Below are 25,595 nucleotides of genomic sequence, written 5' to 3'. Positions count from 1 at the left end.
GGTTTTCTTGTCATCTTATTGACCCCAGCTGTTCCATGTTGGGGTCATCTATGGAGGGTGTGAAAGTTTTGCCATGGGAAGTCACCAAGAAATGAAAAGGAGAAATGCCAAGCAATGATGGAGCTTCTCAGATTTAAATTATATAGTTTACTTTTGGAAAATAAAACCAGTTGATGTAATATGAATTACCATTTGATAAAATTCTTGTCAAATATTTAGAATTTGCAGAGCAGTAGAGATGCCCCATTATTTTCTGTTGTATCCATATGAACAAAGGTATTCTGCAGGTCTTGCAGGGGCCGCGACTCAGACTTTATGGGAAATACTTCAATGTAAGTATCCAGAATTTGTAAGTTATTCTAATTAACTGAAACTTAAGAAGTAACAGCAGATTTTAATTTTCTGTAAATCGCCCAGATACACATCCTTCCCCCCAAAAGTCATTTCCTGATCGTTTTCTCTTGAAAATAAAAGGTCCTTTATGAATAGTCCGTTTTCTTATTATAGAGAATATTCAGAAAATGTGTCATTGCTTTAACTATAATTGAAAGTGATAGAAAAATAATGATTCAAGAGAAATACCAAATTCTAGTCATTTTTATGCTAAATGCTCTCAACCACTTGAAGATTACAATAAGAATTAGCACATATTTTTTAAGTGTCTTTCAAATTCATTTTGCTAAAGCACCACCTTTTATCAGTTGAACCTTAACTGCAGGGGTGAGCAAACTAGAGCCACAGGGCTTGCCAGCACCTATTTATATAAAGCGCACCACAGCCCTGCCCATTTCTTCATGTGCTGTCCATGACTGTTTTCAGGCTACGATGGCGGAGTTGGGTGGCTGTGACAGAGAAGTTTGGCTCGCAGGGCCTAAACTATTTATGACCTGGCCTTTCACAGGCCCCTGACCTTCAGTGTCACACAGTTGCCTAACTGTGAGGACTGAATGATCGTGGGAGGGATTCCATGCCCTTTTCTCCAAAGAGAAAGCACTTCCTGACCACCTGCTGTCTAGGCGCTTGGGTTGAACATACGTGACCAGCATGAGCCTGACAACCACTGTGGTATAAGAAGCTGAGAGCATAACCACCTTGCCTCGTTGGAAGGAACGAACAAACAAAGGAAAGGCAAAACCAGAGCTCTGTAGTCGGGATGTGGCCAGTAAAATATGTTAATCCACTGTGTTTAATTGTTAAATAATGTGTCATATGAATAATAAATCATGTGACTCAGGTTGTCAGGGTGTGTATCTGTAGTTACACACACAAATCTTTATCACATGTACACAGTTCAACTCAAGGAACAGTACCCATTTAAAAGAGGAAACTGAAATTTGGGTAAAACTTCCAGTTTTGTCCCTAAATCAAACAACGTTTATTTTTTAAAACTTAGAAAATGTTGAAAAGGTAGAAAGGAAAAGCAGAAATGGTCAGAGGAAAATATTTTGGCAAAATATTTAAAAGAAACTTTGAACCAGTTTTTTCATCTTTAAAGCACAGAAAAATAAAGTTTGTTCTCATTTATTTCTCAAGGACTAACAGGAGACTCTCTTTGGGGAGTTTACAGATTTGCCTTGAGGTCCTTCACCTCACCATCACATCAGTTTAGACTATGTTATTGTGTTCCAGTTTAGTCAGCTATTCCATTATTTTGAAGCATTTATTAATTTGTCAGGGCCAGTTTCTTCAATTGGACACAAAACAAGATTTTATCTCCTCACCACCAGGGAACCTAGAAAATCATAGATTTTCTTTTATTATTGATAGAACATCTATAGGTCATGCAATTAAAAAATATTCATTACAGTTTTGTCTTATTTATATTAAGAATCCAACCTGACAGTCTTAGGTTTTAAAAATAAGAGCAGGAAAAAAAGTCTGAAACATTTTTAAAGAAATATTATGGATGCACAAAAATATTACACATATATTCTTAAGAGTCAGATGAAATAAAATAGTTCATACTGGAGTCAATGAGAGAACTTAGTTGAGCCAAAGCAGTTATTACTGACCAAAATCACTTATCTTTTAGTTGCAGGTTAGGCTCACTTTAAAGAGATTAAAATCTTTCCCACAAAAATAGGAAACAATCAATAGGGAATTTATTTTATTTGCTTAACATAGGCCTGCTGGATGCCAGGCACTTTTCTAAGTACCTTACAAATATTAACTCCTGTTCGTATCATGGCAGCCCTCTGAAGTATCTGCTATTATTATTATTTCCACTTGACAGATGAGAAACTGGGGTGCAAAGAGAGTAGGTAATTTGCCAAGGTCACTCAGCTGGTTAATGGCTAGTTAGTTTGATCCCAGGCAGTTGGCCAGCTATATGGCCTCTCATGCCAGTTTAACTTCCTTTATATCAAAAAGATGTGCTTTTCTGCTGTGCTTTGTTTTATGGCAGTGAGATTATCATGTCCATTATAGCTCAGCAGATGAAAGGCTGCGTTAAATAGTGAACCACCGTGTAATCTGAAGCTCATCCAACATGTATGAGTCTGAAGTTTGTGTTTTCATCACTATAATCAAGATTTTGTATTTTGTGTTTAGGAGCATTTATAACATGACCATTTATTCCAGTTTTTTTATTGTTTAATTTCAGTTTGGGATCTGAAAAAAGATTCCTGGAATTGTACATGTGATAAATGCCTTTGGACTTTTGTCATTTCAATTTTCAGGTGGCACTTGCTCACTTAACACCTCTTTGTCCCTTTTGGAGCAAGAAAGATTTTAGTCGTAGTAATTGTAGAGAAAGATAGGCTTGTAATTTATAAATTATAATTTATAAAGTCTATAGAAGCACATACCATATAAGTCCATATATCGTATAGGCATACTGGTATAAGGATGTATAAATTACTAAAACTTTCACAGGATGTCATGTATTATAAATTGTACTTCTTTACGAAAGTTGTTATAAGGAAAGCATTTCTTCTCTCAGCTTTGAAGTAACTGTGTGGAAATAATATACTATAATTGTAAAAACTACAGACGTAAAAGCTAAGTTGTCAAATCAAGATCAGTCAATTTAATGTTTAATGCTTCCTCATTACATGATGGGCACATCCTGAATGTAAATCTGAAACATTATTGCCTATTTTTTAATACACTTTATTATAGTTGCCCATTCTCTCAAATGTTTGAATTCTGAAGTGTGTGAAGAGAAAATTATCTTGTTTAAACCCAGTTTTCACAATTATTCAAATCGGGGCTTTTTCTCCTTGAGGTACTGTCGTATCAACTCAAGATGGGGAGAGTGTGGGAGTCCTTGTTCTCAGGCTGTCACCCATAGCCAAAGAACGGCTCGTCAGGGGGCCACAGCACCTGTACAGGCTTGGTGAGGGGCAGTGGCCCAGAGGGCCCAGGGGGCTCCATTCTCCCTCCTCCCATCATTGTTCATGAGGGCTACTCACATCCTCTTATAAACGCGTGCACATGTCTTACTCTGTTCATGGCACTATGCTAGGCCTGAAATTACATGTCAGAAATAAAACCTCTCAGTTCTAACACACAAATAGAGGAGGGGAAGGGACTTTGAAGCATGCCAAGAAAGAGTGGCTCCGGTCAGATACACAGGAAACAGCAGAGGGGTGTGGCTCCTGTGACAGGTTGAAGAAGGAAGACAACTGAATAAAAGAGAGAGGGACATGCCTAAGACAGGTGTAGTTGGAATCATGACATGAGTGAGGCCTGGCTTGACCCTGCCAGACACGTGTCCCCAAGCACACCACGATGCCATGGTGGAGAGCGACAGCCTCGGTCGGGGATTAGGTAGATTCCTTGTGAGTGCACATGGGGTTCTGAAAGTTCTTGGTCTTCAGCCATTTGGGAGTGAATGTACCTCCTCAGGTACTCTTTCCTGTACCAGATGACTTAACAAAATTATTGAAAGTAAGGATGCCGACAAGCACGTGAGAAGATGCTCAGCATCACTAGCTGTTAGGGAGCTGCAAATCATAACCACAATGAGATAGCACTTCATACCCAACAGAGTGACCGTAATTAAAAGGACAGACAATAACAAGTGTTGGCAAAGATCTAGAGAAATTGGAACCCTCGTGCATTGCTGGTAGGAATGTAAAATGGAGCAGCTGCATTGGAAAAGAGTCAGCCAGTTCCTCAAAATTTGAATATCGAGTTACAATATGACCCAGTAATTCCACTCCTTAGACACCTACTCAAGAGAAATGAAACATATGCCCACACAAGATCTCAGCAGCACAATTCACAATAGCCAAAAGGTAGAAATAGCCCAAATGTCCAGCAGCTGATGAATGGAAAAACAAAGTATAGTATATTCATACGATGGAATATTATCCAGCCATAAAAAAAGAATGAAGTACTACTGATACATGCTACAACATGGATGAACTTTGAAAACACGCTAAGTTAAACAGTCCATATGTTTTATGATTCCATTTATATGAAATTTCCATAGTCAGCAAATCTGTGAGAGACAGAAAGCAGATTAATGGTGCCAGGGGCTGGAGAGAGGGGAGAATGGACAATGACTGCTTATGGGTACAGGGTTTCCTTTTTGGGTGGCGAAATGTTTTTGAAATGGATAGTCATGATGGTTGTACAACATTGTGAATGTACTAAATGTCACTATTGGTAAATTTATGTTATGTGTATTCTATCACAAAACAACAACAAAAAATGTAAGTATGCCACTTCTGAAAAGTTCCCATATGGGGTATCCTAATTAATTCATACTAAATATAATAGTGTAATAATTCGAGAGGCTAGTTGTACACGTTTCCCAGCCCCCTAGAAAACGCAGGCAGCCCAGCAATAATGTTATTAACATCTAATCATGACCTTATTCTCCTCAACTTTTCACCAGAGGAGAAATCTGAAGACCTGAAGTGGGACCCTGGTTGGTCAGAAAATCTTGTAGACAGTTTGCTCTGTGCTTTACAGTACGTCCCACATGTGCCACCTCCCAACCTCACCAGAACCCCATGAAGAGTTTTGGTTGGCCCCAACTCAGTGTGAATAACACAGTAAATGAACTTTGTTACTATTAATGGAAATATAAAATTCAGGGGTCTCATTTAGATCTCACAACAGTTCTCTGAGGTAGGAGTTGTTATTCCCATTTTATGGGCAAGAAAATGGAAACTTAGGTTATCTAACTTGTATAACTTTACAACTTTATGCTGGTTATCAGTGAAGCTGGGGTTTAGATTTGTTGATTCTGTGGATAGTGGAGGATTTCCCACAAACTATGGAATTTAAGCATTAGGGCCTCTCAGTTTCACCAACTCTTTTAATACCCTGTACCTAATTTTGACTTTGTGATTTTGGGGGTTTTTTTGGCTTGAGGAAGATTAGCCCTTGAATTTGTAATATTTTATTCCTTAAATAGGACCCCACAAAAGTTGGATTTCTACACAGGGAACAAATTATGAAAGTAGTCTTTAAAATCTGGAAGACATGGCATTCAACAGAAGGATTTAGATGGCCTGTGTATTGTTCCTTAAATCCAGTGGAAGGAAGAAATAGGAAGCTAGAATTTGGTTTAGTATAGAAAATGGCCTTGGGACAAGTCCTTCTGTAAAACCTGCAAAAGATCTGTGAACAGCTGTGCTTGCAATAATATCTCAAGCAGGATTCTGAGGCTGAGGGAGGTGGCCTGCTGATCTGTGAGCAGTGTCTGCTGTAGGGAGGTTCCAGAGGAGGAGGCGACAGAGGTTACAGCCAGTGTGCCATTCCCGCCTCGCTCCGGAAACTCTGGAGAGGCAAGGATGTGAGAAGTAGATATGCTCTAGGAGGAGCTCAGATCTGTTCATTGATAGACTAAATGAGTGTACCAGATAAGGGTACTGGGCTCTTCCATTCTAACTCTATGAATCAGGTTTCTCTAGGCTCTCTTGAAAACATCATTTACAGCATTGGTAAACTTGGTCCCCACATTCAAGATACCAACACCATTCGTAAGGGAGATTATGAAAATACGTACATACACGGCTTTAATACAGGACCAAGTACAAGAGTGAAAGGTACAAAGGCTACAGGAATTAATTCACGGGAAGAGATCTGCATGGGGGTGGAAGAGGTGGAGGGAAATTTAGTGTCAGGAGGTGCTGTAATATGTTGTTGGTCAGCATCAGAGGTAGAAAGGGGGGTGGTTTCTGGTGGAGGGAACCCATGGAGGGGACAGGATATTTCACTTCCTCTGGGATTTAGGTTTCATAGGATCGTGGAAGATAATGGGCACAAACTAAAATTGGAGCCTTGTTGTTTTGAGTGCTGGCTACAGAATCTGTGTTTGTGTCGCATTTCAAATTGAAATAAGAATTAGTATTATTAGGGCTAAAAGGTTTTGAGTTATTAAAAGCTGACTAATATTTTAGAAGCATGAGTTCAAAGATAAAATAAAAATTACGAGGTGACTAAAGAGGCAAATTAAATGGCAAGTTTTTTACAACTAAGAACTGGACTCTGAGAGTCCAGAATAAGTCTATTCCTGTAACTCTTGAGTGCAGTGAAGCCCCTATGTATGTATGACTCAGGTATTTTTAACTCAAAGCCATGGCTGATACTCAGCAGCTTCCATACTTGTAACAACAGAAGTATGTGACATGCTATGGTCTCTTTTTTCTCTGCGCATATATATATATATGATTAAATACTTTAATCTCATCTCACTTTTATTTTCTACTCAATCCTGCCCAACCTCCCATTTCTTATTAATATTTTAAGGTAACTTATGAGTCCTTTAAGAAGTTTAGAACTACGCTTTCATTTGTGAGTATTAGAATATACTTCGAGTTTTTAAAAAATTAATACCTTTACTGAAAAATGAACCTAATAAACAGTTTTTATCTTTATTATTTTTAAATGTCTGTTTTTACATAGTTAAAACCTGTGGCTATATAAACTATTTTGTGCCCTGCTTTTTTTAATTTAACACTCCACACGTATTTCTTTGCATTCATAAGTAATCCATTCCCTCATCCTTTTTTATGGCTGCCTGCTTTTCACTTTGCTACATTTTCCTCTGTCGGTACCAGGTGGAGTCCCTGTGCAGGGAGGAAGGTGGGCACTGCGGTGTTGGGATGAGGATAAGGTTTGTTTCTTCTTTGTTCTTGTGAAAAATTGGCCCCTAACTGAAAAAAAAAGTCATTCTATGGTATTCTGAAAAGCATATAAAACATTCAGTAATCAAAGATTACAATAGTTTTCTTTTCTCATTTAAATCACAATATGCTCACTCAAATGAGCATCTACTATCTGGTAGGCATTGCTCTAGTCACTAGGGATGAATCAGTACATAAAGTCCCTGCTCTCGAGGAACGTACAGTCTCATGGGTGGTAAGCAGACACACAGGTCTAATATGCCAGGTAGTAAAAAGGTGAGGGGCCACTGAGTGATTGAGAAAAGGGGTGGAGTGGGCCGGTTTAGGTGGAGTGGTCAGGGACATGCAGTCGGGAGGGAGCTCCACAGGCAGCTGTCTGGGGAGACCGCTCCAGTGGGGGCCTTGTGAGCTTGGGTCGCAGTGCAGAAGCGGTCAGGTTGAGGTGCAGGTAAGGATGGCAGGGTGGGAGGGGCTGATGTCTGGAGGTAGAGCAGGCCTAAGGGCGGGGCCAGGTCACAGAGGGCCTTGTGGGTCATGGTAAGAACATTGCCTTCAACCTGAGGTGGGGATAGGGAGCCTCTGAAGATTTTGAACTCAGGAATGACGTGGTTTGACTCAAATTTTAAAAGGTTCTTCCTGGCCTTTGTGTGAGGAATAGACCGTAGAAAGGTGGGCACAGGGAGAGTGACTGCAGGCTGTTGTAGCAGACCAGGTGAGAAACAGTGATGGCTTGGGCTGGGAGTGAAAGGACAGACAGTGGGTTTTGCTGTGCACTGGATGCTGAGTGTGGAGAAGGAGGTGTGGTGGATGGGAGAGTCAGGGTTTGCTTTTCAGCCTGTTAGGTTTGGGATGCCTATTAGACCAAGTGGAAATGTCGAGGCAGCAACTGGAAATGTTAGTCTGGAGTTCATCGTGTGAACATGTAGCTCTATATCCCTGTGAACAAGACGGGCCCCGTTTCACTTGCCCAATGACATTAATACTTAACACTCCATGCCCTGTGGCTTCCCTCAGTTGGAAAGTAACAATTACTGAGGATCACCGAGTGTCAGATGCTTCACTTTCTGTTTTCTCATTTGATTCTAACCAAGTCCTGTGAGAGGCTATGTATTTACGTGTCCATCTTCCAGATGAACGCGGAGAGACAGAGCAGAAATGGGACCCGCAGAGGCCTCCTATACCCAACCCTCCCCAGCCCATGGAAAGCCTCACAGCCGCAGGAAGATGCCAGTCAGGACAGCAGCCCAGCCCTTCCCTTTCTGAGCACCCTTTCTCCAACGTGATTTGGACGGCAGGCAATGGAGTTCCCTGCTGTTTGTAATAGACAGTCATCTTTTTATGCCTCCCTAGTTTCTTTCCTAAAGCATTTCTTAGTTTGTTTCAAAAGTTTAGTTGGATCAAGCAGATAGGCATTGACAACTCTGTTTGACCCGGAGTTAGGGCCTCTGTGTGTGTGTTTGGGCTGTGACAGGTTGGCGGGGTGGGGACAACTGATTTTCATGGGGTGCCTTGGGGAGTCAGTCCCACCACTTTGGTTTTATTTCCTGCACAGCCCAAACACTCTGAGCTGAAATGGCTTCAAGCAACCAGGCCAGCCCTCACCCCCTGTCTGGGCCCCCACAGATGCCCTGTTCTATTTTAAAGGAGCACTACTAATTAAAGTGTTCTGGCTGATGCTGAGTAGACATTCCTTCCCCTATAATTCACATATACTGGGCATCATTCCGTCCTTGAGTACCCAGGGGAGAAAATCTAATTCCTTTTCTATGAGACTTCTCTTCGCATATTTGAATGAGGACACAGAGTAGTTTAGAGCACAGGCTCGGGATCAGACACGGATTCAAATTCTGGCTCTGCCACCGTTAGTGCTTGTGTAACCTTGGGAAAATCATGTAGCCTCTCAAAGCCCCAGTTTCCTCCTCCATGCGGGGGGGTGATAGCAGTGTTCCCTCTTAGGTTGTGAGGATGACATGAGGCCATCGCTGTAGCACGGCACTTGGCAGGAGGGGAGGACTGGACGCCTGCAAGCTAGTGCTGTCTTTGAGTCGTGCGCTGGCATTCGTCATCTTTCTCTCTAGAAGGTAGAAGAAAGTGAGGACATTTGAACTGCGAAAGCATGGAGTTAATTCTGTTTGTTCTTGTTCTGTGCTTCAGTTGTCAGTGTGTGGAGTATCAGCTAGAATAGAACAGATGCTAGATTTTGTGGACTCTCCCTTAGATTCACATCATAACAGGAGCGCCAACATCTGTATGGGGTATGTGATCCTAGATCAAAGGAATAAATGGCTTTCTAGCTGAAAGTTGGGAGCAGTAACCATGTTCTATTTTTTGTTCAATTAGAAGTGGTTGCCTTAAAACAAAACAACAAAAACCTTAGTTCTTTTGAAAAAATTCTACACTTAAAATTTTTAAGAAACTGTCTCTTAGTGCCTTCTCTACCTTTGTATTATCCTTACCTTTGTGTTTGGGGGTCCTATTTTAATATATTTTAAGAACTTTAAAAAATTTCAGATGTAGCATTTTTTAAGCTTGAATGAAAATGCCTACAGTTAATTAGTGACACCATGAGGAATAACTGGTTGTCAGCTTGATTCCTCGTTGATAAGACACCTGCTTTCATTTTTGTTGGTATCAAAATGGTTCTATCTTAGCCTTAATCTGCTAAGCGATGAGCACGGAAGATGAATGATTAATGTTAACGTGCCTCACTTGATATCGTAGCTAGTAGGAGACCTTTCATCTTTTAATGCTGTATTTTACATTCAGATGTTAAGAAAGCAGTCGCTCTGTAATCTGTATATGGATGCAAAATCAACAGATTATTTCTGTGTGATATATAATTGATACACTTAAATAAGTTAACAATGTACTTTTAGCTAAACTAGAGTAGTACATTAAAATCCGACTTGGGAAATATTTTTTCTTCATTGCAAACCCTGTACTTTAGCTTGACTGTTCTTATGTACAGCAGGTAGGCTAGCTTAGTTCAGGTGCTAATCAAAAATGAAGTGGGTAACAGACATTCAGTTTGCTTCCTGAATCAATGTATCAGTCCTAATGACAGAATTGTCACCTCAGCCCTGACTCTCCCCACCCCTTGACATCACATTGGGTTATAATTTGAGCGAGGACATCTCTACGTGGTCTTCCCTTAGATGTTGGAAGACTAGATCGCTGATATTCGAGGCTTTCATTTGCTCTATACTGCACTGAAAAAAACTTAATTTTAAAATACCCAGAATGCTATCTAATGATAATTCCCATTGAGATTTAAGTTCTGTTGCAAGGATGACAGTAATATTTTATTTTTAGAGCTTTTCTTCTATATAAATTAGGAATTTACGTCAGTCACACAGGGATTATTGGTTTCCATTTACTCTTCCTTAATTGAGTCATCCCCTTTCTTAAAGAAGAAATTGTTTAATATTGCTGTCTCTAACTACTTTATTTCACTTTTCTTTTATTGCCAAATTTCCAAAATAAGTGGTTTACACCAACTTCTTCCTTTCTGCATCGTCTCCTGCTTCCTTTCCTACTTTTTACCAGAAATCAGGAAGCTGGAAAGAATCTAACACTGAGTGTCTGTGTGTCTTGCTCTTGGCACATTTCCCTTGTTAAGACACTTAATCCTCACAACTTGTGTTGTCAGGTTTCCAGCACTAAACTCACATAGTCTGGTATTGTAGCTTCTTGTTTGGCAAAATGAAAATTTTATAAACAAAAATGCACCTTGTTTTTTTTAAAAAAATTATCTTGTTTGTGGCTTAGGATCTTCTGAGACTGGACCTCAGAGTTACTAAACCTTGGTGATAGGAAACAAAAGCTGCCAGGAATTTTCTTTGGAGGCTCTGAGGACGGAAACAGCTCCTCGTGGGTGCCAGCCCTGCCTGAGAGGGCTTGCTCGGCTGGGGCTGTGGGTCATGTGGATGGATGCCAGGTGCTCACAGTCCACAACAGAAGCCTCTCTTCATCTAAAAACAGTTGTTTCCGTGGAGGAAAAAAGGAGTGCGCAACTTGGGCACCAGGCATTGAGGTTCAACAAGTCATTTTTCCCGTAGAAATTTCTGTAATAAATATGCATTAGCAATGTAATCAAATACTACAAATGCCACCTTTTGATGGGGCAAGCTTCTGCTAGGTTTTTCTTTTCCTGCCCTCACTGTGCTTCTTTATGTTCTTTTTCACTGCAGTCACCCTTTCATTCATTTGTTCAAAATATTTATTTATTGACCAGACTTTGAAGGTTGTTGTGTGCCAGGCAGGCACTGGGGTCACACAGCTGAGAATCAGAAGATCAAGTTCCTGTCCGTGGGTAACTTCCAGAAGCATTCAGACACTGTCTGTTTTTTCCTCTAAGTAGAAGGCTGGTTCCTAATTACTCCTAGTTCCAGATAGCTGCTGCATGGGTTTTGTGAGCAGTTTTAGGTTTATAGAAAATTGAGCAGATCTTACCCAGAGTTCCCACACACTCCTCTCTCCCCGACTTAGAATTTCTCCTATTTTTAACATCTTGCATTGGTATGATCTGTTTGTTACAAATGATGAACCAGTATCGATACATTATTATCAACTAAAGTCCATAGTTTACATTAGGGTTCACTCTGTGTTTTATGAGTTTTGACAAATGTTTAATAACATATATCTACCATTATGATATCCATTCCCCACCCCAACACACACCCTTGGCAACCACTGATCTTTTTGCTGTCTCTATAGTTTTGCTTTTTCCAGAATGTTGTTTAATTGGAATTGGCTTTTACACATTGGCTTCTTTTACTAAGCAATATGCATTTAAGCTTCCTCCATGTCTTTTTGTGGCTTAAGACCTCGTTTCTTTTTCATCTCTGAATAATATTCAGTTGTACTGATGTACCACAGTTTATCCGTTCATCTTAGTTGCTTCCAGGTTTTGGCAGTGTGAATAAAGCTGCTATAAGCATTCATGTACAGGTTTTTCTGTGGACATAAGATTTCATGTCATTTGGGTAAATACCTAGGAGCACAATTATTGGATCAAATGGTAAGACTGTTTACCTTTGTAAGAAACTGCCAGACTGTCTTGCAGAGTAGCTGTACCATTTTGCATTCCCACCAGCAACAAATGAGAGTTCCTGCTGCTCCACATCCTGACCAGTATTTGGTGTTGTCAATTTTCTGGATTTTAGCCTTTCTGATAAGTGCATAGTGGTATCTCATTGTTTTAATTTGCAATTAAATGGCATATATTGTGGAGCCTCTTTTCCTATTCTGGTGAGGCATCTGTTCAGATCTTTTGCTCATATTTTAATTGAGTTGTTTACTTCCTTATTGTTGAGTTTTAAGAGTTCTTTATATATTTTGGATACAAGTCTTTTATCAGATATGTATGTTGCAAATATTTTCTCCCAGTCTGTGGCTTGTCTTTTTATCCTCTTAACAGTGTTTTTAATTTTAACTCTCTTAACAGACTTTTTTAATTTTACTGAAGTACAACATCATTTTTTTCTTTAACGGATCCTGCTTCTGGTGTTACATCTAAAAACTCATTGCTAAACCAGGGCCATGTAGCTTTTCTCTGATGGTATATTCTAACAGTTTTATAGTTTTACATTTTGCATTTAGGTCTATGATCCATTTCAAGTTAATTTTTGTGAAAGATATAAGGTCAGTGTCTAGATTCATTTTTGTGCAAGTGATGTCCAGTCGTTCAGCCCCATTTGTTGAAAGGACTGTCCTTTCTCCACTGAACTGACGGCTTCTTTGTCAAAGATCAGTTGACTGTCTTGCGTAGGTCTCTTTCTGGGCTCTCTTTTCTGTTCCATTGATCTATTTGGCCCTTCTTTCACCAGTAACACCCTGTAGTGATTATTGTAGCTTTATAGTAAGTCTTGGAGTCAGGTAGTGTCACTCCTCTGACGACTTCTTCTTCAGTATTCTGTTGGCTATTTTGCATCTTTTGCTTTCCATATAAATTTTAGAAGCACTGTATTGATACTCACAAAATAACTTGCTGGGATTTTCATTGCAATTGCATTGAATCTATAGATCAAGTTGGATAGAATTGGCATCTTAACAGTATCATCTTCTTATCTGTGAACATGGAATATCTCTTCATGTATTTAGATCTTTGGTTTCTTTCATCAGAGTTTTATTGTTTTCCTCATATAGATCTTGACATATTTTGTTAAATTTATTCCTAAGCACTTCATATTTCATTTGGTGCTAATATAAATTGTGATTTCAATTTCAAATTCCATTTTTTCATTGCTGGTATATTGTAAGCAATTGATTTTTGTATATTAACCTTGTATTCTGCAACCTTGCTGTAATTATTTAGTAGTTCTAGGAATGTTCTTGTCAGTCTTTGGGATTTTCTACATGGACAATAATGTTATCTATGAACAATTATTCCTTCCTTCCCAATCTATATACCTTTTGTTTGCTTATCTTGTCTTACTGTCTTTAGAACTTCCAGGATGATGTTGCATAGGAGTGGTGAGAGACGACATCCTTCCCTCATTTCAGTCTAAGGGGGAAAGCAAGCATCTCATTTCTCACCAGTAAATATGATGCTAACTGTAGGTTTTTTGTAGATATTCAAGTTGAGGAAATTCCCCTCTATTCTCAGTTCACTAAGAGTTTTTACCATTAATGGGTGTTGGATTTTGTCAAATGCTTTATTTGCATCTCTTGATATGATCATGTGATTTTCTTTCTTCTTTAGCATGTTGATATGATAGATTACCTTAATTAATTTTCAAATGTTGAACCAACCTTGCCTACATAGAATAAATCCTACTGGTCATGGTGTATCATTCTTTTTATACATTGTTGGATTTGATTTGCTAATACCTTCTTGAGGATTTTTGCGTCTCTGTTCATGAGAGATACTGGCTTGTAATTTTCCTTTCTTGCAATATCTTTATCTGGTTTTTGTATTAGGATAATGCTGGCCTCATAGAGTAAGTTAGGAAGTGTTCCCTTTGCTTCTATTTCCTGGAAGAGATTGTAGAGAACTGGTATCATGTCTTTCTTAAATATTTGGTAGAATTCACCAGTGAAACCATCTGGGTCCCGTGCTGTCTGTGTTTGGAAGGTTATATTAATTGTTGATTCAGGTTATTAATTGTTGATTCATTTCCTTCAATAGATATAGGCATATTCAGATTTATCTTGTGTGAGTTTTGACAGACTCTTTCTTTCAGGAAATTGATCCGTTTCAGCTGAGTAATCGAATTTGTGGGCGTAGAGTTCTTCACATTGTTTTATCATTCTTTTAATGTCCATAGGGTCAGTAGCAATTGTCCCTCTTTCATTTCTGATGTTAGTAATTTGTGTCTCCTCTCTTTTTCTCTTGGTTAACCCTGCTAGAGTTTTACCAATTTTATGGAGCTTTGTAAAGAACTAGCTTTTGGTTTCATTTATTTTTCTCTATTCTTTTCATTTTCATTGATTTCTGCTCTAATTTTTATTAGTACTTTTCTTCTCCTTGCTTTATATTGTTCTTCTTACTCTAGTTTCCTAAGTTGGAAGCTTAGACTGTTGATTTTAGATCTTTCTTCTTTTCTAATATATGCAGTAAGTGCTATAAATTTCCACGTATTGTTTTTGCTGTATTGCACACATTTTGACAAGTTGTATTTTCATTTAGTTCAAATATTTTTAAATTTCTCTTGAGATTTCTTCTTTGACCCATGTGTTATTTAGAAGTGTGTTGTTTCATCTCCAAGTATTTGGGGAGTTTCCAGTTATCTCTCTGTTATTGATTTCTAGTTTAATTCCATTGTGGTCTGAGAGCATTCTTTGTATGATTTCCATTCTTTTAAATTTGTTGAGGTGGTTTTATGGCCACAGTGCGGTCTATCTTGGCAAAAGTTCTGTGTGAGCTTTAGAATGTGTTTTCTGCTGCTGTTGGATGAAGTATTCTGTCATTTAGATCAATTTGATTAATGGTGTTATTCAGGTCAGCTATCCCACTGTTATTCTGCTGGCTGGATCTGTCAGTTACTGATAGAGGGTATTGCGGTCTCCAACTATTATACTGCATTCATCTGTTTCTCCTTGCTGTTCTATCCGTTTTTGCCTCACGAATTTCAGCTCTCTGATTGGGCACATACACAGTAAGGATTGTTTTGTCTTCTTGGAGAAGTGATTCCTTTATTAGAAGGTAGTGGCCCTCTTCATCCCTGATAGCTTTCCTTGCCTTTAACTCTGGTTTTTATGAAATTGCTATAGCTACGCCAGCTTTTGGTTAGTTGTTAGCTTGGTACATCTTCTTCATCCCTTTACTTTTGATATATGTGTGTGCTTTTATATTTTAAAAGTGGGTTTCTCATAAACAATATATACTTGGGTCTTGTTTTATTTTCCACTCTGTCAGTCTCTGTCTTTTAATTGGTACATTTAGACCATTTATATTTAAAGTGATTAGTGATGTGATTGGATTAATATCACCATATTTGTAACTGTTTTCTATTCTTTGCACTTGCTCATTGTTTCTTTTTTAGAAATCTTCTCCTTTTCTACCTTCTCTGGTTTGTTTGTTTTGTTTTTCTTTTTTTTTGAGGAAGATTAGCTTTGAGCTAACTACTGCCAATCCTCTTTTTGCTGAGGAAGGCTGGCCCTGAGCTAACATCTGTGCCCATCTTCCTCTACTTTATATGTGGGACGCCTACCACAGCATGGCTTGATAAGCAGTGCATACATCAGCACCCAGGATCTGAACCAGCAAACCCAGAGCCACCAAAGCAGAGTGCGCAAACTTAACCCATAGGCCCCTGGGCTGGCCCCTATTTTTGTTTTTCGGTGGGCTACAGTACCTGGGATATGACCTTCAGAAGAGTTTCTTAGCCTTTTTTTCCCTCCCCTTACTTGAGACACGGCTGGAGATAACTAATTGTCTTCCTCAGGTCAGATAAGGCTTTAGTAAAGTAGGGCTATCCTTACACAGAACAGAACCACGTTGGGCTGATTTCAAAATGGTTACTTCCGCCTCCCCATGCCAGGAGCCCCAGGGAGATTTTCTCCATTCTTCACAATAAGAACCTGGTTGGGGGCTGTTAGAGATACAACTCATGAAAGTGGCGGACCCCGCCTAAGACTGAGCCCCCTGGAATTTTTAACTATCAAGCTAATCCACACTGAGCATCAGTTTCTGCTCCCAGTAAACTCTGATTTGTCTGCTTTAGCCTGACTCTAGTTTTCAGGGCAGATCGTTACCTGTGAACTTAATTCTCTCGTGAATCTAACAAGAGTTTTTGTTTTTCAGGTTGTTTAGATTGTTTCTTGAAGGGAGTGATGACTTCCAAGCTCTTATCTATTTATTATTGCTATGGGCTCATGGATTCCCAAGATTTTGTCAATGATTTATAATTTATTACTGTCTTTAATTATTCTGGTGCTCAAAGTGTCCCAATTTGCCCAGTAGGAGCTCCTTCAAGCCAACTCTTTCCTTCATTTATTCGTTCATTCATTCTTACACACTTCCTTACTTGTTTGCGTAACAGTATGTTCCAGGCTCATGTTGTCCCTTCTGTGCCTCAGTTGTGGAATCAGCAGCTATTTTTCTGAGGAGTGCTACTTTGTTTTAGTGGAGAATGATATTAGAAACCAAGATTTGGATACTAGGTATATTCATTGCTATTGAGGTGTCGTCTTGGTCCTTTCAGCAAACAGAGCTAGGAAATATATACATGGATATAGTATATACTGTCTACATACACTTACACACAAAATAGACATGTATGTACATATATATGCATATATATATACACAAATAAACATATGCACTTACATTTACATAGTTTGGAAACGTGTAAGAACCTTGGCTCCCAATAACATCAACATATTTACACATTTTCTCAACCCCGTCACATGTAAAATAATTTTGGAATTTTTAGAAATTTTACACATTTATATTAATCTTAGATTATAAATTTATATGATATAATATTAGAGTTATAAGTAAACTTTATTATTATTATTAGAACTGTAAAACATTTGGGAATACCCCCCACCCATCCACCCCCAAAAAATGACCCTACTGAAAAGAGTTCAGAGTTTGTAGTTTTACCACTTACTGTGTCTACTGATTTTTTTTCTTTCTATTCTGGACACTGTGGTAAAATGTTGTAGGGACTCTGGATTCTGTTGTCTTCCTCTTAAGAGTGGAGTTTTATTACTGATGGGTCACCCTGATTTTGTGGAAGCTTAGTTCTAGACTTTTTTTTGGTGGATCTAGTTTGGTTTTACCCTTAGTTCTAGGGCATAGCCCTTAGGTCCTGTGACTTAGGCCTTATTCCTGTGGTATGGCCTTTCTCAGTTTCAGTGGGAAGCCTGTGGTGTTTACCAAGCCTTTCTAACTTGGTGGAACTGCACTTCCAGACTCTCATCCTCAACACTGTGTATCTGCTGAGAATCTCTGCTAAGCTTTCCAGCGCTCCAACTATTGCTTTAGCTGCGTTTCTTAGTGTCTTACTCTGTACTTGTGCAGTTGAGTTGTGCCAAGGATTTGAGAGGAATTGACATAGGTTTTGGTCTCCCTCCTCCATTGTGTGAGTATTCCACATATTAGCCATTGTAATGTTGATAGATGTTTGGGTTTTTTCTCACTTAGAGATATTATGAATAAAACTGCTATGTACGTTCTTTTACGTATATGTTGGTGAACCAACACACTCATTTCTCTTGGGAATATAGGAGTAGAATTGCTGGGTCCTAGAATAGACAGATTTGTTTATCAGAACTGTCAGTTTTGCCTTTCCTGGAATTTTTTAATAAATGGAGTCATGCAGTATGTAGCTTTTTTCATCTGACTTCTTTCATTTAGCATAATGTATTTGAAATTCCTGTTATGTCTATCAAATTCTTGAAATAGGTGCTTACAGCATTGATTTTCATGCTTTCTTTTTTACTATATGCATTTTAAGGCTATAAGTTTCCTCTAACCACACCTTTAGTTGTATCTTACGTGTTTTTATATGCTGTATTTTCTTTATCATTTCATTTCAAAATAATTTTAACTTCCATTGTGATTTCTTCTTTGGCCTATAGGTTATTTAGAAGTCTGTTTCTTCATTTCCAGTATATGGACATTTTCTAGTTGCCTTTTTGTTAAGGTTCTAGCTTAATTGTGCTGTGGGTAAAGAACATACTCAGTATGATTTCAGTCCTATGAAACATGATGAGGCTTTCTTTTGGTCCCCTTTTAATATTCTGTATTTGTTTTAAAAAAATGAAGTTCTTGCGGAACTGAAAGCCCAGAAATAAAACCACACATCTACAGACAGCTAATCTTTGACAAAGGAGCTAAGAACATACAATGGAGAAAGGAAAGCCTCTTCAGTAAATGGTGTTGGGAAAACTGGACAGCCACATGCCAAAGAGTGTAAGTAGACCATTATCTTTCACCATACACAAAAATTAACTCAAAAGGCATCAAAGACTTGAAGGTAAGACCTGAAACCATAAAACTCCCAGAAAAAAATGTAGGCAGTACACTCTTTGACATTGGTCTTAAAAGGATCTCTTTGAATACTATGTCTACATGGGCAAAGAAAACAAAGGAAAAAAATTAACAAGTGGGCCTTTATCAGATTAAAGAGTTTCTGCAAGGCAAAGGAAACCAGTAACAAAACGAAAAGACAGCCCACCAACTGGGAGAAAATATTTGCAAATCATCCATCTGACAAGGGGTTAATCTCCAAAATATATAAAGAACTCACACAACTCAACAACAACAAAACAACCCAATCAAAAAATGGACAGAGGATATGAAGAGACATTTTTCCAAAGAAGATATGCAGGTGGCCCAATGGGCACATGAAAAGATGTTCAACATCACTAATATCAGGGAAGTGCAAATCAAAACTACAATGAGATATCACCTTACACTTGTCAGACTGGCTATAAGCACCAAGACAAAAAAATAACAAATGTTGGAGAGGACGTGGAGAAGAGAATACCCTCATGTGCTGCTGGTGGGAATGCAAACTGGTGCAGCCACTATGGAAAACAGTATGGAGATTTCTCAATAAATTAAAAATAGAAATACCATATGACTCAGCTATTCCACTACTGGGTATTTATCCAAAGAACTTGAAATCAACAACTCAAAGAGATTTATGCACCCCTATGTTCATTGCAGCATTATTCACAATAGCCAAGATGTGGAAGCAATCTAAGTGCCTATCGACTGATGATTGAATAAAGAAGATGTAGTGTGTGTGTATATGTATTACACAATTATACATACACACACACACACACACACACACACAGTGGAATACTGCTCAGCCATTAAAAAAGACAAAATCTTTGTCCTTTTTGGACCTGAGGGTATTATGTTAAGTGAAATAAGCCAGACAGAGAAAGACAAACACCCTATGATTTCACTCATATGTGGAAGATAAGTAACACATGGACAAAGAGACAGTTTAGTAGTTACCAGAGGGGAAGGGGATTGGGGGGTGGGCATAAGAGGTGAAGGGGCACATTTCTATGGTGACTGACAAATAATAACATACCGCTGAAATTTCACAATGTTGTCAACTATTATGATCTCGATAAAAATCAAAAATGAAGTTCTTGGATGTATATTTTTTATATATATAGTGTGTGCGTATATATATAGAGAGAGTTCTTCATGTGTATTATATAGTAGTCTTTATATGTCCACTAGATCAAGTTTATTTATCATATTATTCAGGTCATCTTCATCTGTACTGCTCTTTTTGTCCGCTTAATCTATCAGTTTACTTAAGAGAGGTGCATTAAAGTCTCCTACGGTGATTTTTTTTTTTTTAAAGATTTTATTTCTTCCTTTTTCTCCCCAAAGCCTCCCGTTACATAGTTGTATATTCTTTGTTGTGGGTCCTTCTAGTTGTGGCATGTGGGACGCTGCCTCAGCGTGGTTTGATGAACAGTGCCATGTCCGCACCCAGGATTCGAACCAACGAAACACTGGGCCGCCTGCAGTGGAGTGCGCGAACTTAACCACTCAACCACTGGGCCAGCCCCCCTACAGTGATTTTTGATGTATCAATTTCTTTTATAATTAGGTTTTGGTTTAAATATGTTGAGACTATGTTAATAGATGCATACAGATACAAAAATTTTCTGTCTTCCAGATGAATTAAACCTTTTGCCATCATGAAATGACTGCTTTATCTCTAGTAATGCTCCTTGCCTCTGACTACTTTGTCTGCTTTGTTTCTTTGGTTTTAATATACCTACATTAGCTTTCTTTTGGTTAGTGTTTGCCATATACCTTATTCCATCCTTTTGCTCTCAACCTTTCTGTATCACTGTATTTAAGGTGTGTCTCTTGTAAGCAGAATATAGTTGGATGTTGTTGCTTTTATAATCCTAACAATCTTTGTCTTTTAATCATTGACTATACAGGCCATTTACATTCATTGTAATTACTTTTTGCTTTCTACTCTCTCTCCCATGTTCATTTCTTCTCTAGTCCTCTTTTTGACCGTTTTTTCCCCTATTAGCTTGGTAGTTATATGCACTTTATTCTTTTAGTGGCTACCCTAGAGATTTCAAAATACCTTTGTTCTTATAAGGTCAAATGTTACTTGGCACTTTTACTTTCATCTCATACAATGAAAGAACTTTGGGACACTATATAATTCTATTGCATAACTTATGTTTGTCCCACTTGTTTTCATAAGATGGGATAAATCATGATCCATGGTAGAATAATTATAGTCTCCGTGCAAGACATTAATTAGAACTGTGGTACTATAGTTGGTTAAGTCAGAAGCTAGACTTCTGGAGGAAGGTTAAATGAAATGCTCACTCTGTCACTTACTTGGCATTATTACCACATGCACGTTGTTTACTTGTACAGTATGGACACTGATCATTGCATCTGTGGACTGCGAGTGGGCAGCCACTGAGAGCTGTTCTTAGATGCTGGCCAGGCCTTTCAAGTTTGCTCACATGTTCATGACATAATCTACCACTACTAATTTGGTGCTAGTGACTCTAAACTTGAGAGTACATACTTGTGTATTTAACATATCCCATCTGTGTGTAATTTGCTTTTACTAACATTATATTTTCTCCTCATCACATTTGACATTTGGAAAACTGTCAGAAAAAGTATATCCTTTTTCCAGTGACATTTTTGGTTAGTTTTACTTTAATCCATACAGCATAACTTTAGGCTTCCCTGTTGGGGGTGGCTTCTGCCCTGTCATTTTATTGTCTGATTCCACTTGAAAGGGGACGGAGTATGTGACTCAGTCATTGCTCTGTGCTCTCTAGAAATAATGTGTCTGATTATCCATGATCAAATATAAGTGAAAAGGAATATTTATGCCTACATGTTCAGCACATGTTCTGTGTTATTCAGATCCATTAGTAGTCTCCATCTTGTTCCTCTAAATTTATATTGTGACTGACGAAGAATTATCTAGTTGAAAATATATTAGTAGTCCAATAACTAATCTATATTTTAGAAAACTTTCTATGTGTTCATATCAGTAATACTCTTTAATTTCTATTTAACTTTTTGTTTTAAGTCCATACAGCCTATTGGCTAAAAGCATATCTTTATATGATATTATCCAAAATGTTGGACATATTTGTTCATAGTTCCTAAAATTAGAGTGATACCACTATTAGCTATCATTTAGATGAATTTTAGGGAAAAATTGATGGTAGACATTGACTTTTAGTTATGTCAAGTTCATAATTTTGAAATATGTATATAATTACATTCCTTTAATATTGCCATTTAAGAATATAATTTATTCAGACTGAGTCACAGTACTGTGCTTACTATGAGTTTCTTCCTGAAATGTTGACTCAGAACCTAAAAGCTTAAAGGAAATGGTTGATCCAGTGCATACAGTGCTGTAATTTCTGGGGTCAACATGTTGACTCCTGTTTGGGCATGTATTTAGTTCTGCTCCATTAGAATCTGGGCTGTGCTTTCTCGACTCCGCCCTCTCTTTCAAAAAATTTTTTTTCTCAAATGTAATTTGTGAAAAAGGTTATAGGGCTAAGAGTTAACAAACGTGTGTGTGATACCATATTTCAGACATAAAGTAACACTTGCTATATATTTCAGAATACATTTCTGTAGATTGAACATAAAGGCTGTTTTCATTTCCTGTCTCAAGATACACTTTTCGCAGCCTGTATAATCACAGTAAAGATGTTTTTTGATCCTTTTTATGACTGAGGACTCAGTGGCTGCTACTATGAGGTTGGTATTTAAATTCCATGAACTGTGAGGGACAGGAATAACAAGGAGAAGGTCAGGTGTTCCGTTCCCGCCCGCAGAGTGAATGGGCTGTTTCACTGAGCCTTTCCACCAAGCTGCCTGCAGGGAGAAACCCCGGGCGGGAGGGGTGAGAATGAGGAGGGAGCGTGCTGCGTGGCTGGGGCCCTCCAGGCCAGAGCACCAAGTTCAGCGGTGCTGGTGTTCACAGAGTGCCTGCGCTAGCACGTACTTTTGTTTTGGCCACACACTTCTCAGCGACCCACATTAGTCAGTAGTCCCCTCTTATCTGTGGGGAATACGTTCCAGGACCCCCAGTGGATGCCTGAAACTGCAAATGGTACTCAGCCCTATGTATACATACTTATGATAAAGTTTAATTTATAAATTAGGCACAGTAAGAGATTAACAACAATAATAATAAAATAGAAAATTATACAGTATACCGTGATAAAAGTTATGTGCATGTGCTCTGTCTCTCTCTGTCAAAATCTCTTATTGTATTGTACGCACCCTTCTTCTTGAGATGATGTGAGATGATAAAATGCCTACGTGATGCGATGAAGTGAGCTGAATGCCACAGGCATGGTAACGTAGTGTTAGTCTACTGTTGACCTAGCCATAAGTCAGAGGGAGGATCATATGCTTCCCCACCGCGGTTGACCCCGGCTAACTGAAACCATGGACAAGGAGGACTATCGTGTAAGGTTATAGAAATAAAGTTTATGACAGTATGAAAAAAATGTGAATGCCTTGCTTCCAGCCTGAAACACTCTGAATGATTTCAGCAAAGTTATTTTTACACTTTTTTTTAAGTAAATTTGGCTTGCCAAGAATAGAGTGCTTGATTTTCAATTAATTGAAGTGGTTTTCTTTGTTGTTGTTTGTTGTTCATCTCCAACCAGGAGTTATTTATGGGTTTAAAATAGATGCGTTTAAAATAACTCAGGTTATTTCACTATCTGAAATGACATATTAATATAATTATATTCTTGGTCATGTAAAGGCTTCCTTTGTGAAGAACTCAGGTTTTGTTGTTTCATGTTGAGCTTTAGGAGACCATATGGGATAAATGAAGTCAGTGTCACTAAGGATATCGAGTGGGTACCTTGATAACCTGGCACGGTGGAACCATGAGTGCTGGGGGGGTGTCTGCCCTCACTCTCATGTTTATCCAGCAGTCTTTTCTATTAGAGCTCCCTAGAATCACATGGTGCTTAGGGACTTACAGGTTATGTACCTATAACCTTATAAGGTTTATCCTCACAGGGGATTCTCTGCCCCACCACCCGCCATGGTTATTAGAAGCAGCAGTGTTTGTGGTGGGCTTCATGCTGAGGAGTTGGTTTATCTGGGACTCCACTGGGTCTGGGGGAGGAGTGACATGTTACATTTGCATCTGGAAAGATCCCTGGCACCTGTGAGGAAGAAGATCCAGAAGAGGACAACTGGGAGTAAAGAGAAATGCTAAGAGCTTGAATTGAGAGGGGGGCACTCCTAAGAGGTCCACTTGGCAGGTGTGACTGTGTGTTAGGGTGGAGACTGCTCCCCCACCTCTAGCGGAACAGATTATCGGGTGAATTTAGACTTCACGTGTCATTCCCACATGCCTTCTCTCCTGGGCAGAGAAGGGCTGGCATATTTGTGGCCCAAGGAAGCAGGATGAGTAAGGGGCATGGTTTCATCCTAGAGGTGGCCCAAGTGATGACACCACATGCACAAAGGAGTGAGTCTCTGTCATTGGATATGACATGTAGGGAGATGTTGACCCCTCGTGACTGGCTGGCTGCCAGCCAAGAGCTGGGATTAGAGAATACGGGGTGAGTTCACTTATAGACATGTTGAATATGAGGTGCCTAATGGGACATCCAGGTGGATATGTTCAGGAAGGGGCTGAATTTCTGAGTCTGAAGATGAGGGGAAAGACTAGGCTGACAATGTGAAAGTCAGATGTCTTAAAATGTTTTGAGAGTAGAATCATTCATACAGAGGTGATAGCTGAAGTTGGGCTTTCGTCTGTATTCTTTTTCCTTTTCCCCACGTTCTACCACAGTCTTAATTTTAACTCTTCCCTCAGCTACAGCCATTCAGTTTGCCCAAAGAATTCCTTTTTATCTGTCCACTGAACTGTAGGATGATCCACCTAGCACCTTTTGTTGTTGTTTGGTATGGTCTGGTGGTTGTTCCAAGTGATTCTGTGTCTCTCCCAGTTCTTAGGTATCAGACCGTTTGATTCCTGTAGATAAGTTGGCAGAGAGAGGCCCTTGGCGCCCTTATCAGAGTTTAGTAGCAGAGATGGAGCCACTGCCGTGAACTGCCAGAGATGTGCTTTGCAAATCAAGTGGTCTTGCTGCTTTTTGGAGTAAGTCTCCTCTGACCTGGAGCATTCTCTTCTGTCGTGTGGCTGTACTTGTTTCAGAGAATTAGTGTAGTCCCAGGAGATATAACAGAGCACCGTTCCTGCCGCAGTTTCCCATGGTGTTAATATTTTCCAGAAGGATAGAAGAACTTGTATGAAAAAAAGAAAATAACCTTTATCTTCTATGCCTGACAGATAATCAGATTACTCTGGGGATTAGATAAAAATAAGTCATTTGTTCCTATAGTTAGTTACTATAATGACCAAGGTAATCTTTTATAAGAGAATTTCAAAATTAAACCAGATAATAATAGGATTCAGCTTAGGGAATGACTAAATATAGAAAGAACAATGTGAGTTTGAAGACAAAGTTGGCATTTTGTTGATGCAGTAAGTTTGCTATCAACTGTGGTCCCTCTGGAAGCCACCCCCACCGTGGGGCCTCCCAGTGTGCCCTGGGGCCCAATGCTCCCAGGCTCTGGAGGGCAGCGATGGACTGTACTTCACTATTTTACTTTCCCTAATACCTTTACAAAAATCACACTGTGGCTTTTCCCCCTAACATATCTGGTTTTGTTCACAGGCCATGTTCTCATAGAGATTTCAAGTATCCACAAGAAGCTCAATGAAAGTCTTGATGAAAATGTATGTGAACTGTTTTTATATTTACAAAATGTACTTATTTTTAAAATTTGTTTCGCTTAACGTGTCAAATCTGGTGTGAATTTTTTATTTCCTTTTGTTAACAGTTCAAAAAATTCCATAAAGAGATTATACATGAGCTGGAGAAAAAGACAGAACTTGATGTAAAATACATGAACGTGAGTACACGGTTTTGCTCTACCTCCATGGATGGAGACAGGCGTGGAGCACGGGGGCCTGGCTTTCCAGAGTTTGCACTTGCCTAACTGTTGCGCCCCCGTTTACTTTCCCC

The 25,595-nt window shown here is 39.0% G+C and overlaps 1 protein-coding gene across 2 annotated transcripts in view; it reads left to right on the top strand.

Moving 5' to 3' along the window:
• The window catches only part of BAIAP2L1 (BAR/IMD domain containing adaptor protein 2 like 1), a 105,408-nt gene that overhangs the window by 52,334 nt on the left and 27,479 nt on the right, over positions 1-25,595 (top strand). For both annotated transcript variants that reach the window (XM_070567441.1, XM_070567440.1), the window contains 2 exons: positions 25,245-25,306; positions 25,411-25,482. In XM_070567441.1, coding sequence (XP_070423542.1) covers positions 25,245-25,306; positions 25,411-25,482 — 134 coding nt within the window. The remainder of the gene's footprint in view (positions 1-25,244; positions 25,307-25,410; positions 25,483-25,595) is intronic.

This window comes from Equus przewalskii, chromosome 12 (assembly GCF_037783145.1).
Source record: "Equus przewalskii isolate Varuska chromosome 12, EquPr2, whole genome shotgun sequence".
Lineage (NCBI taxonomy): Eukaryota > Metazoa > Chordata > Mammalia > Perissodactyla > Equidae > Equus > Equus przewalskii.
Note: the sequence above shows the minus strand (reverse complement) of the source record. Positions and strands in the feature narration are given on the sequence as shown.